At 43.0% G+C, this 14,583-nt stretch overlaps 1 protein-coding gene across 3 annotated transcripts in view; it reads right to left on the reverse strand.

The window, feature by feature from the left end:
- ptprfa (protein tyrosine phosphatase receptor type Fa) overlaps positions 1 to 14,583 on the reverse strand; it is a 385,056-nt gene that overhangs the window by 142,808 nt on the left and 227,665 nt on the right. For all 3 annotated transcript variants that reach the window (XM_085433425.1, XM_085433427.1, XM_085433426.1), the window contains 4 exons: positions 11,939 to 12,208; positions 7,575 to 8,156; positions 5,789 to 5,925; positions 3,540 to 3,684 (listed from right to left, as the gene is read on the reverse strand). In XM_085433425.1, coding sequence (XP_085289551.1) covers positions 3,540 to 3,684; positions 5,789 to 5,925; positions 7,575 to 8,156; positions 11,939 to 12,208 — 1,134 coding nt within the window. The remainder of the gene's footprint in view (positions 1 to 3,539; positions 3,685 to 5,788; positions 5,926 to 7,574; positions 8,157 to 11,938; positions 12,209 to 14,583) is intronic.

The following is a 14,583-nucleotide window of genomic DNA, read 5'->3' on the forward strand; positions in this document are numbered from 1 at the left end:
CACTGGTTGAAAGGAAACTTCATGCATACGAGAAGTTTTGGATGTATCACTGCAGGGGTGCAATGAATCAAAAGGCAGAGATCCATGTGTGGGAGATTAAAGTCCCACACAGAAACACGAATATGGAAAATAGTCAAACTTCAAGCAGAGGTGGGAGGATTTGAGAGAAACGGAATCAAGATTTGGGCAGAAAAAGAGAGCCGTAAGAAAAAAGAAAACAAAAAAACAGACGCTATTGTGAGGTCTGAAAGATTACATCGCATCGATTTAATCTTTTCTTTTTTGAACATCTAAAACTGAAAAGTGATCTCAAGCCAGGGTAAAAATATTTAAGACTGCGTCTGTTTTAGTCTCTGCAAGTGGTAAAAGATGGACTTTCACTATAAAGCCAGGAACAATGACATTCATACGCACACCTATGTAATCCATTTAGCCTGTAATGAAAACGTCCTGGAGTCATTCAGATCCTGACACAATCTCCTTTTATGTCCCTTTTATGTTCATTTTCACTAGCTTTACCTTCTTGCCCTCCTCTCAGGGCTTCCTGTGTCAGGGTCTCATTGTCTCATCCTGCTGTGTTTTAAGTATAACCAGTCATATGTATCCATTCTCACTTTTGTAATGATTAACATCCCTTTTTCCCTCCACCCTCCCTGCCTGTCATACATTAAGCTATTTCCAAAGGAGCATGACAGAAGAGGTAAAATGAATAAAGAAGAATTATTAACAGCTAACTGCGGCTCCACCAGATCAGTCACACTGAAAGCAAACAGAGTAGAAGGAGGTGTTGCTTGAATTTCAGCTTTAGATTCCTGTTTGTATTTGAATTACATTTACATTATATCACATTTAAAGTTCAACAAACTCACCGGTGAAAACACTTTTCTGAAGTTCAATACATGCATGATGCTTGGTAGGTTAATTATTGTAGAAAAAATGGTACATTTAAACAAAAGTCTGCAAACAATCTGCGTGTGGAAACATAAATTCATCTAAACGAATAAATGATTGTTTCCCAGACTGCCGTGAGACTCTGCTGGGAAAAGCACAGGACAGTTATTAGATGGTGTTTTCTTTCCTGTAGTAACCTTGCAGTTTCAATACAATATGTATAAAATCTGACAAGTGCCTGATATGCTGTAAGTAAACAGAAGTGAGAGTGGCAGCTGGATGAGAAGCTGCAGGGAGGTGGCAGCAGTGGTCAGGGTCCTCAGACTTGTTTGCAAGTTCTCTGACGCGTTATGTTTGGCAGTCAGAGCAGCGATGAGAGAGACTGCTAATCAAAGAGAATAGTTTACAACACATTTGTTTGCAGTGTGACAGCTGAAAGATTTCAGTCCTGACAGGTAAAACAAGTAGCTGAGCGAGGGCTTGCACTCCTTCGGGAAACTGTCATAAATACTGCAGCTTCAGCTCCTCATCGGCCGGCACGCCAGAGCTCTGACGCTAAGATAACACATCGTAGTTGTGAATTACGTAGTTGTGACCGAGGACCTGTCCTGGGGCAACCATATCACCTCAGTTGCACGGAAGGCCCAACAGCGCCTCTACTACCTGAGGAGACTGCGGAGCGCACACATTCCCAGATCTCTGATGTTGAACTTCTACAACTGTGCCATCAGCAGCGTTCTGACGTATGGATTTCTAGTGTGGTTCCCCAGCTGCACCAAGGCCGATCAGCAAGCACTCCAGCGGGTGGTGAAAGAAGCTGGCAGAATTATTGGAACAAGTCTGCCAGAGATCAGCAATATCTTCCCCACTCGCTGTCTGAGGAGGGTGCACAGTATCCTGCGGGACCAACATCACCCTGCGCGCCACCTTTTCCATCTGCTGCCCTCAGGGAGAAGGTACAGGTCTATACAGGCCAGAACATCCAGACTGGCCAACAGCCTGTATCCACAGGCTGTGAGGCTCCTGAACTCTCTGCCCCCCTCTCACGGACAATAACCATATCCAACTTCTTAATAGCAATGAACTGGTCTGCATTGGTGCATCATATCTTTATTCTCTTCCCCCTCCTGCCCCCCCCCCCCCCTCTTTCTTAAATAGATAACTATCATATCTGATATCATATCTCACAGTACAATAATATTGAATGGGTTGCATTGTTGTATTTTGTCATGTTTCTCAGGTCTTTGTCTGAATTTCTACGAACATTATTGCTAAGGATTGTCTTATTGCATTGGAGTCACACTGGGTTAAATATGTACACTTGGGTTTTAAGGGGTATTTATTATTTTCTTCTTTTTTTGGGTTGTATGGAAGCCCCAAACGCAATTTCATTGTTCTTGACAATGACAATAAATAAATAAATACTAAATACTAAATACTAAATTAACGGTGTTCGATGGTGTTAGTGACGGAGCAGCGATCGAAGTCCTGCACATCGCCACATGCTCGGCCACATTTCACATGGCAAACAATCATTTGAAAGGAAGATGACAGTTGTGATGAAAGCTGTCTCTGCAAATGTCTGTTTGTGTTTGCTTGGCCTTACATCATAATGTGCTGCATGTATCGACTCAGTGACTTATTGGACTATTTGTCAAAATGTGCAACGCCTGCTGATTGTTACGCTGCAGAAAGCAGAATGTACATAAATACCAAGCACGCCCCTACGAACGATGTCGTGTGTGGATTGTGTCACAAAGAGGCGACATTTTCTTTGGTTGTTGCCTTTGAATTTTATAATTGAGTTGAAGCGTGACTGGAAGGTGGAAAAATTCAACATATAATTAATGCTACAGCTTTGATTACATTTTGCCAGCTTGAAAAATGACATTTGCAATTACACAGTTCTGTGAGCTACGCTGCCGTCTGCTGCTGGTCCTATTGTGTTTGAATAGTTCAGCGGTGGCTTCAGAACAGGAGGTTCTGCTCCCCGACTCAGGTGGGAACCATCGGCATGGAGATCTGGGTAAAAGCTGATCTCTTTAGAGAACAATAACACCAGACGGCACTAAAACGCCAGCTTCTCATATAAATGAGTATTTATCATTTTTATGCTGTAAATGCATAGTTGAGCAAAAAACACAGTCTTAATGTTTTAAATCACAGAAACACAACGAATAAATCGCGTATGTGAAGCAAAGTTAAGCTCCAACATGCTGTGGGAATAAAAAGCAACTTTTCAATCTTTCTTTCTAAAAACAGTAAGTGTGACAGAGACGGTTTCCTGCTGACAGAGGCCTGAATGAAACACACCGTGGGGCATTCACACGTTGAGTAGGAGGATTGCTCTAAACTGACACACGGTTATTCATTGTTTATGCAGTCGTTTTAGCTCAGGTATATTACAGGTGTTCAAATCAGACACAGACACACTCAGTAAACAGAATAAGAGAAAGAAGAAAGCCGGCCGGGCTCCCAGGGAGCTGGATCTCTTAGTTGGACTGCACTGAATTAAGCTCCACTTACCTCCACATGTTTTTGGTGTATTTAGTCAGTTTTAAGTCACAGATGACTCATTTAGTCATTCTCACCTGGACTACATAACTGGAGCCACACCTGTGAACGTGACTGAGTGCTGTTATACTTACTGGACTGAGCTGTCCTGCATTCAATAGGCTGAGTGAAGACGCCTAAGCCCATCTCAGATCGGGCTGCCAGGGAGAAGACGTACAGCGTGTCTGGCTTCAGACCATCGACTGCATAGGAGCCTGCTGCATCGAAAGTGACGCGGTGCTGTGAAGAGACGAAAGAGCACCAGGTCACGAGGGCAAAAATGAAGCCAGGGCCTGATTGGTCTCAACATAATGGAGTCAGCAGACAAAGCCTGGAGCTTCTCGAGGAGGCCGAGCAGCCTACCTGCCAAGCTCCTTGTAACATTGACGAGCCGGTGCAGTAAAGAGAAGTGGAGCTCTTTTCAGCATGCTTGCCTTGTACAGTGGCCAAGCAAAGCTGTCACCTCTCCACCCACAGCTCTGCTCTCACTGTTTCAGCCCTGAATACGCTGCAGTTTGTCTCAGCTTCTCTCTCTTCACACGTACACTTTAGAAAAACAATATTGCACGAACAATAAGGTTTATGATTCGATGCAATATGTGACCAAATGATTGTAACTTTTTATTACTGCCATGACTGTTTCTCGTGTGCCTTAAATCTTTCTCAGTTACTTAATGCAGAGATTTTGGGCAACAGGCAGCTGTTCTTGGAGTTTGGTGGTTGGCATATTTTTCTTCCTGAGATAAACGCTGGTGTTGTTCAGGGCTCGTAATATGAACCTGTGTGTTTTAAGCCTGTGTCTGTGGGAAACACCCACAACTACTGAAAAACCTGTCAATGACATCATAGGAGGGACTTTTTTCTTGTTTTTGTAGTGAAGGAGGTGCATCACACCACAGACAGTGTAGTTCTTGATGCACAACAGCCATCAGCTCATCCAAGCTGTGTTTTTGTAATACATCCAAATTACAGCAAAACCCCTCCAACTCCAGTAGCTTCAAAAATATGGAGACTAGGGCTGGGTTTTGATTATCGATTTATCGATTAAAATCGATTCTGGCTTGGATAACGTGATATCGATTCATTGAAATCCTGAATCGATTTTTTTATATAAATTTATTTTGGCCTAAACGTCAGAATCTCAGGTTAAACCTCACAAAATTTCAACAACCACCAAACAGCTAAAAAAGAGAGCAGGAACACGGAGTCTGCACAGAGACGTAAACACAAAGCTCGGACCCGCCGACGGATCAGGATCAGTGAGATGTGACTTTCTCACCGACGGCACGGACACGGTCGGGGCTGAAAGCCGACGGCTCGCTGATTCTGATGTTTCGGCGGCGCTTTGTGTTCACGCCCTTTTTGCGCTGATTCTGAAGCTGGAGGTTTTATCTCTCTCCAAACAACATTGACCGAACCAGCAGCCAAAGAAGATCCAAACTACGCTTCACATAAACATCGTCATGGATTCACTCTTTGATGTTTTGCTTCCACCAGGATAAAATCTCACTTCATGCACAGCTCTCTCTCTCTCTCTCTCTCTCTCTGTACTGAACAGTTTCTTAAAAGTTTGTTTTCTTCATTATTCGCTTGCTTGTTACGCACAAGTCTACCGTTCTTACAGCCTGTCGGCCGCTGTTTTTTCCTTTTACTTACTTCTGAAAACAAAGCCTCATTTCTGCCGTTCAACACTGAACAAATTTAAACTTTTTAAAATTATGCAAAATTGCAAAACGCTGTGTCTGTAACCAAACCTCTGTAACTTTGCTCTGCTTCACTTCAGCAGCATCAGGTAATGTTCATGTGTTGATGGTTTTTTTCTGTTTTTGATCTGCTGCAGAATATTTTTATAAATCCCAGACCAGGAAAATCACCTTCATGTTTTATCCTCAGTTACTTTGACACAGAGGCGTCGGCTGTGACGCTCACAGCTTTGATAAAGTCTCACAAGTGTCAGATTTCCTTTTATAGATATAAAAATATGGAAATGTACTGATGCATGATCTGAATTATAATAATTCTGACTGTCTGATGCAAAATTTCCCAGATTCAAATCAAATCGAATCGAATTGGGGATCAAATCGATTCGGGACCTTGTGAATCACGCAGCTCTAATGGAGACTGTGGCATAAAATCACCCAGATCTCCTCGTGGATAAATCACAGCAAGAAGTGTTCGTGATGTGATGACATTTATCAAACCTGAATAAAGTGCAGACACTTTGAACTTACTAAAAAGACATTAATGCAAATACACAGCCTGAAGCACAGCATAGCTCCTAGCCAATAAAGATTTTACAAGCAACATCTCAGTGGAAAGAAAAGATTTCTAAGGGGGTATTTACCTTGTCTGTGGGATTGTTGGCTTCCCAGTACACCAGTTCAAAGCTAATGATGGGTTCCTGGACAGGCCAAAGCCATGACAGCATGATGCGTGAGTCTAGCTCAGCCTCACCGTCAAAGTCAGACGGCTGAGCTGGAACTGCAGGAGGAAACAAAGAGATGTGTTAAGATGGAAACACAAAGTGTAAGAAAGTAGAGGAGTAAAGCAAAGCTGGGCGAGGACCTGCCCCTGCCAGGAAAATCCACATTTGTTGTTTCGAACAGGCAGGTAGGTAAAATCCTGTTGGCACATCTATTCACATCATGAATAGATGTGCCAACAACTCAGGCTCTTCCTGCACTGCTTTCATACATGTACAAAGAGTCATCGCTACATTTCCGGGTGAAATTATGCCAACAAAGTATAGAAAACCAACACCTGCCATGAACCAGTAAATTCTTGGAAGCAAGAGCTATATGTATGCAAAGAGGTTTAATATGTTCCAAGCCCTGTAACAGTAGAGTTCAACTCAAAGAAGTTAAAATTCTAGACAATGAAAAAAGTATTTAAGTTGAAATATCTTGTGTCAGCCTGTGAGAGTCCTGAACTCATTTCATTTGCAGCCCGGGTATGGCGCCATGTTTCGTCCTGTCAGGCGTAGCTCACTGTAAAAGATGCTGTCTGTGACTAAAGCACCAGCCTGTCCTTGAACATAAGGCAGGTGTAGCCTTAGCAAAGAAAATGATGCGAGCCAGAAATGAATTCTGCGCAGTTGTGCTGGTAACAGTGAGGTTTATGCCCACATTTACCACAAGCTCAGGCTGGCTTTACCCTGCTCTTAGTGCGGGCTTGTACAAACGTCTGGGCTGCCTGACAGCAACCTGACGCTGACATCTCTTCTTATAAAAATAAATATAATGCAAATGTGATTTCGTTATTTTTTTAATCCTAAAAATCACAAGAGATTTTTCAATAGAACCAAGATTACCTCAATAACAAAACCTTTAAAAAAAAAAGAGTGCACTACTGTATCTTTCATTCATTCATAACTAGTATCACCCTGTGATGCTGGCGTCCAAAGTGACAGCAGCGTTTCAGTCCAACTGTTTTCAGAACAAAACTTTGCCTCACACCAAACATTAAAAACTGACAGTTAGCAATATAAAGCACGAGTCTCTGCACAGACACGTGCAGCCTAACTCAGCTGGTCTTTAATCTTCTAGCTCTCTACTACAACGTCACTGAGATGCCGGACTGTGCCGACGTGGGAGCGGCGCAGCCAATACGGTAGCTCAGTCCATTCACTGCTAATGAGCGAGTGGGTGGCGAGTGCACTGCCTCTGGCTCCCTCTGTCCACCAATGGAGCTGAAGCGGAGCATTTCCTGCTGTGTGCTACATGTGAGGAAGGAGAACTTTGGAGAATATCCCAACCTGATTTTCAAAATAAAAAAGCCTGATGAGTGAAAATGGGTGTGATTCTTTTTTCTATATGCATCTCAATCACGAGATGCTTCATGAACTGGCACAGCCATCAAAACTGTAACGAGACCTGAAATAGAATTTTACCAAACAGCACATTATGGAACACAAATGTTGTTTAAGACAAGAGCTGAATATTAATGTGAAGAAGTGTTTAAGAGGACGTAAATGCTCGAGTTGTAACTTGCTTATGCAACAGCAGGCAGCGTTTGCTAACACGTGCACACAGTAAATGATCTGAATAACTTTCACCTCACCAATAATCTGAGCCAGGCGCACGCTGCTTATGATACATTGCTCTGCAGTGATGTAGTGAGCATGTTCTCACCTCCCTGCCTGGTTTTGATCTGTAGAGTGTCAGACGGAGGCCCATCTCCCACTGAGGTGAAGCCCAGCACCCTCAGGCTGTAGGTGATATCTGTTGCCAGGCCTGAGATGGTGGTGAAATGGCTGTCATCTGTGTTGTGCTTCTGCCAGGCGCTGAGCGGGGCATCGTGATCTGAGCTGTAGTAGACCCGATAGCCCCGGATTTGGCCATTGGGCTCTTCGGGAGGCTCCCACTGGACCAGCATGGTGCTGGAGCTCAGCATGCGTGCCTGGACATGAAGAGGTGGTGATGAGGGTGCTTGCTCACTTGTACGGGTGTCCACGATGCTGCTGGGAGGACCCCGGCCAACGTTGTTCACAGCCATGACACGAAACTCGTATTCAGAGACGGGGCTGAGGCCACCAATGCTGTAGCGGGTTGTGGCGACACCATCTACTTCCTGGAAACCGTTCTCAGACAATTTGGCACGATACTGAATAACATAGTAGGACACAGGTTCTGGGTTGCCGGAGTCCCAAGTCAGGGTGACGCTGGTAGCCGTGGTTTCTGTCACAGTGAGGGAAGTAGGCATCTTGGGAAGAGCTGTCAGAAAGCAGAGACAGACCGAGTCAGAAAAACACGTTTCTCTACTTTCTCCATCTACATTATTCTTCCTCTCCGTCAGGAAAGTCACCCGCTGATGCCGGGTACACAGAGCTGTTCAACATTGCCAATCTAACACTTCATTATTATTCAGCTTGCTTCTGTCCTTTCCTGATCTGCACCGGGCCAGTATTATGTTGCCAAGCAGATGGGTGCATGTCCTCCTATGTAAATCCATCTATAGTCATCCAGACCTGAGCTGCAGATCATCAGAAGTGCATCTACTTAATGCAGCCACACAGCAGAGCCTGGATTTTAACAGGATATAAGATAAGTTGCATTTTCTCATAGAAGGGAGGAAAGAAATCCCATCACTGCTTTGTAGATTAAACTTATATGTGTGCGTAAAACCATAATGACTGTTACAACATGTGGACGGGCATGTTTATTAGCTGCATTCATACATAGCGCTTGTGTCAGGTGAGATGTGCCGACTGCAGTGGGTCTGCTGATTGCAGAGTTCAGCTGTCTGTGGAGATCGTAACAGCAAAATGCAGGCAGGCGGTTCATCCACAGACACAGTAAATTGTATTTGGCCTGAAACTTTAGCTGCTCCTCAGTTCTGCTTCTTCTCCTGCGGCTTTTTTTTGTTTTAATCACCTCCCTGCAGAGGAGTCAATGCTAAAGTGTGGCTTCACTCAGGATTTGAACCTTGTGGTAATCTTGCTCTTTTCCTAAAACATTGTACTTTCCACACTTTATAAAATATACTATATGACTGACATGACCTGCAGACACAGGCCAGAGTTTGTGCTTCTAAGACCACTTGAATTACAATATTTTCTAGTCCTAAAATACTTCTTAAGTTATTATCTTCATTTTGTTACAGATTTGCACGAAACAAAGCATCTTCCAAAGTAGTGACGGCCAACTCAATTCAATAAATCTACTCAACCATCTAACAAATAGAAAATGGTAAAAGATCAGAGGCAAGAAATAATGAAGCTATCGTATCAAAGACTTTATTAACTATAATTATTCTCTTGCTTTGTTGTTGTCACTCAGTCAGCTCATTCTGTATCAAATGAAGTGTTATACTGAATATGAAGTTTGACAAAGAGAAATAAAAACAGCCTGGATTAGAAACACATGGTGGCAGTTGGGACTTTGAGCTCAACCCTGTGAATCTGTGAGCTGGTCCAAAGCAGAGCAGCGGGGTGCAGAAAAGCTCACGGGTTGCCTTTTGGGATGAAACCAGTGCAACCACAGGCTTTTAGCTCTGCTGCTCCAGTCCTGACATCTGCCTCATTTTCATGCAATGCAGCCAAGCTCTTCTTCTTCTTTACAAGCGCATGAACCCCAGCAGGCTGGGACAGGATGAAGCCGTTGCTCCTCATGCAGTTCCCATCATCTGTTGCCACAATATCTGATACAGTTTCCTCTGAAAAACAAGCTCTAAGAGCTTCAGTTTATGAAAAGCAAATAAAAGTAAAAGCACAGCTTTTTAAAAATGAGATCTGCTGATGAGATCTGTCTGTCACCTCGAGTGCTTGAAAATGATTTCTGACTGCTATCTGGAGACATTTTCCTAACGTCTGTTTCTACTGTATGGCTTCAGTGTGTCATGTGGGGCTGCTGCTCTCATTTTTTCTTTTTAAAACAAATATTGTTTTAATGCAGAAAGTAGTTTCTACTGTGATGTGTACAACAATCCCTCCTGTGCACTTTTCTCATGCTACTGTTTGTATATTTTCACCAACACTGCAAATTCACAGCTTTCACCTGGTTTCAACAGGAAAACCAGACTAGGAGAGCCTTGAGGCCCCTGGAGCCACTGTTACAGGAACACAGCTACGGAGGAAGTGGCAAATTTTACTGACACAAGTGATCCAAACAAAAGCCAATTTATTATTTTTAAAGAAAAGTCCTATCAGAGCAGCAGAGGTACGAGTGTGACCATTTATGTAAAGACAGATTCACGGCACAGTACCTACACTGGACTTTCAGCCAGGGCACTGGGGTTTATATAAGATGTGGAAACATTGGCTTAATATTTTTTTCTGTTTATTAGTTTCTATTTGGCTAGAAGTGGAAAGAAAACCCATTTTTAAAAAGGCAGGATTAGGAAAGAATAATGATTTAGTTTAGATGCTAAAATCATTATTATCTAACTGTTGCGCATATTAAAGAGCTCTTTGGCACATAGCCTGAAATCAAACTTCTCACACACACAACCAGCTGCTGCTTCATATTTTTGTTCATCAAACTGTATATAAAATAGGACCGGGATCTGAAAAGTGCAGCTAATGCAGCAGGGACTGAAACCTGTTTGATCTTATTAGCAGGGTGCATCTCCTCTGCCAAAACAAGCCAAACTGTACGTGTCTATCAGAAAATGATCCCATTGTTCACCTCATTTATAATCTCAGCAAACGCTGCTCTTCAAGGATTTTCCACAAACCCCTCGAGACCAAGAGGTGGTGGAAGGTATCCAGTGAGCAGCAGTCCTCTGGGCAAGAATGCTTTGCTGATGCCAGAGATCAGAGGAGAGTGGACAGACTGCTTCAAGCTGACAGAAGGACAGCAGCAACTCAAATAACCACTTGTATGCAAAACACAGACCTTGAATCAGATACAGCAGCAGAGAACTGCACTGCGTGCCCAACACAGTACTTTCATTTAGCCTAAAAGTAGCCAAAATGAAAGTAAAGAAATACTGATGGACACAAACCCCTCAGCCTCCTCGTAGATACACCTCCCCTCAGCCTCCTCTGGTATTACTGTATTATTGCTGCTTCGTTCTTGAGTGATCGCATTCAGATGATTTTTAGAAAAGCCAAGTTCTGACCTTGAGGTTGAAGTCACCAAGATTCAAAGATTCATCAGAGGTTTTAGTTCTTGCATTAACTAGATTTTCAGAAAAGTTGACCTCCGACTTCTGACCTTGAGATCAAGGTTACAGGAATTTGAACTCACCTGAGATTTTTAGTAGATGCACCTATCATATCAGTTTCACCCAGGTGACTTCACAAGATTTTCATAAAACTTGAAGTCAACATCAAGGTCACAGATTCAAACTCGTCCAATATTTCACACCTATAGTATCAAGTTGAAAGTTCACACACTTGGGTGTCCACACTGCCTGCTCCCAGCTGCCCACCCGGGTGGTGACGATAAAAACAGTGTTTTACTGCTGAGGGATAAAGACCCACAATGAATCAGTTAGTGGAAGAAAAGGAAAAGCAAATACAAAACACAAAGGTCCAAAAGCAAACCACATGATAAAGCAGTGACTTTCATACTAACATAGACTTTCTACATATCTAAGTGTCCCTTCTGATTGGATTACAAGATTTGCAAGACATTTAATGTGAGATTCCTACTTGAGCAGTGTAGAAAACAATGAGCCTGCTGTAACAAAATATGTCAACATCTACTATCATAAAGTTTATTATAAACTGTAGAAAATGTCCTATATCTAAACTAAAACTGGTTCTACCAAAAACTAAAATGACCTGATTTGACCTGCGATAACTAAAGATTACAGCTGCAGAGCTACGAGCTCCTGTTTTCTCAATATAACAAAGATACTAGGAGCACATTTCTGCTGCTGTTGCTTTTTCTTCAGCTGATCGTCCTGTATGAAAGCTTTCTATGTGTTAGTCCACTCACACCGCTGCTCCTGTCAGTCAGACATCATCAATAACACAATACAATACAACACTGTTCACCGGGATCATATCACACGCCATCCCACCCCCACAAAGGTGAGTGTTTCTTACCCTTGACTGTGATCTGAGCTGTAGTCTCGATCATGCCCAGGGAGGATATGGCCACACAGGTGTAATTGGCAGATTGGCGGATGTTGGTGAGCTCCAGAACATTGCGGCCAATGGGCATCTCATCCTCCCGGGTCAGCTCCACTTCACCACTTATCCACTTGACGTAAGGCATGGGAGCGCCGACTGCGACGCAGGTCAGGTTGACGCTGCCTCCGGGCATCACCTCATGATTGGTGGGGGGGATGGAGAAACGGGGCGGCACACGGCGAACTGTGGGAGTACAGAGGAGCAGAGTGAGAGGGGACAAAGGAGAGGGGTGGGGTGTAGGGACCACTGGACTGATTCAGTGTTTGACTGGGTTGGCTTTTACTGTGCACCGTAGACCAGTGTGAACTGGTCAATGAGCCTGGTGGAGTTTTACAGTTTGTGTCTGTTTTATGCTTTTAAAATGTTGAGTCATCTTAAAGCCAATTTCTGGTCAGGAATTTCCCTCCAACCAGCTTCGCATGAGATGATCAACATGTTGTATTAAAATAATTAATACATTATTAAAATTACTGAATAAAAAACTGGAAATTATGAAAACTATGGCTGAGATTAAATTATTAAATTAATAAATTGCTGAACATAATGGGCACATAAATGAAATAGCTAGCTAACGTTTTAAATAAAACAATGTAAATCATCAATTAATGTATATTGTAAGGTCTTGTTGCCATGGTTACTAATATGTCACATGTTAAATGAATTATTTTGGCAAAACTTTTTTTATTTAACCTTCTGTGCCAATGAAGAGCATTTCATTTAAACACCAGCGATTAGCAGTGAGCCATCCATGGTAAATACCAATGATCGATGTTAAAATATCGATTCAGTCTTTTATGTTCTAGAATCGATTCTCACATTAAAATATCGATATTTTAGTCATTTGGGGTAAATCTGTAGTTTATCATTAACAGGAACACAGTGGAAAGAAACTATCATTGGGAGGAGGAGGAGAAGGACGGGTGGTGCTAGGGCGAGACAGACGTCTCAGGGAGTCCTTTAGTGCTGCAGGCAGGGTGTTCAAATAGCACAACTTCAGGTTTTTTATTTCTATATGATAATTATAAGTAATCTGATGTCCTGTAATCATTATGATGCTATAATTTCAAATACAATAAAACATTAAGGTTTTGTACCAGTATCAGATCAGTATCATCGATACCAACACTAACGCCACACTGATGGAGGTCTGTGGACTGTGAACCTAAAACTGGGACTGCGTGTGATAGCTCACACTTGGAGAGGTTTTCATTTGCCAGAAATATCTGACTGAATCATTACACTGCTGTGTCATGTGCAGAAATGTGTGCTTTGGAGAGCCATCTATTGATTATACTGAGTAGCAGGTTCTGCATAATCTCAAGCAGTGGAAGCTGCAAACACAGCTTTAAGTGGGCTTTAAGAAATTCAGTTTCCTTTATTTGCTGTGTGAGTGGGAGAAGGAAGGTTAACACAGGGCTGACGTGTCAGACATGAGAGAGTTTCAACCCTGCTAACAGTAACCACATTTCTCCAAAATATAATGGTTGTGACTGTGACTGTGGTTAAGTGGTGCAGTTGCTAAAACCAGTAGACGAACTGGTTTAATACATACGCTAATAGTTTTGGATGGTTGATCCAGTTTAAAACAAATATACACATTTAAACTGAGAGGTGTTGTTAAAGAAAGGACGTCCTTGTATCCAGTGTGCTACGGGCCAGATGAAGAAATATTGGGAATCACCGCCGTAGGGCGCCACGTTCACCGAGAAACTGGGTAAAATGAGAAGCTGTGTCTAAAGCATGTAACTGGATTTCTCTGGAAAATCTGGGGTTTCCTGCTGGGCTGCAGGGATTAAATTGCACCTGGAGTCTAATGCGCGGCAAGGCGGTAGAGTTTCCATCGTGTCGTGATGCTAAGGCACAAAGTGTGCTGGAGCGAACGTGGGATAAAGATTCTCCTCCAATGTTAGCTCTCATCCCTGGAAATCTCCCCAAAGTGTTTGGATCTACTTCCTCATTACACAATGTCTGAATTAGTGCAACAGTCCTGTGTGCACATCAAGTCAAATGCAGACAGCTCTGTTGCATAAATAAAGTCCTTGCTCTTGACTTAGGCGAGTACACAGTCACGAAAATCTGACTCACAAAGTGTAATTTAAGCCCTGAGCCAGCGTGTTGGTGTGAGAAGCTTACAGTGTGGATCAGAGGCTTTTCTGGGGTTTCATTGTGGTTTAACTAAAGAAGAGGAAGCGCAGGGTTACACATTCTAGCCCTCACTGTAAAAAAATCTGATGTAACAGGAGAAGCGGTGAAGTTAGAAACTCGGAGTTTTCTTCGTTTGCACATAGTGTTGCTGATCAATGACTGACAGCATCCAGAGTGCTGGAGAGCATGCGTGGGCTAAATGTTACTGTGGTGCAAGAGATAATGCAGCATTCTGGGTGCTGCTCATACAAGAACAGCATTGTTTGCTGACATGGTAAGCTGCAGGCTCACAAATGCAGATGGCTGGCATTAAGACAGATTCCCAAGGAGAAAACTAATGTGGAGGAGGAAGAAGAGAGGAGACAGGGCAAGCAAAAGGAGGAGGAAGAGTAGGCGGAGGATTCAGGGGCTGC

The sequence above is a fragment of the Copadichromis virginalis genome, linkage group LG15 (genome assembly GCF_057382275.1).
Source record: "Copadichromis virginalis isolate Kocher_CV1m ecotype Utaka linkage group LG15, C_Virginalis_male_GT1.1, whole genome shotgun sequence".
In the NCBI taxonomy this organism is placed as follows: domain Eukaryota; kingdom Metazoa; phylum Chordata; class Actinopteri; order Cichliformes; family Cichlidae; genus Copadichromis; species Copadichromis virginalis.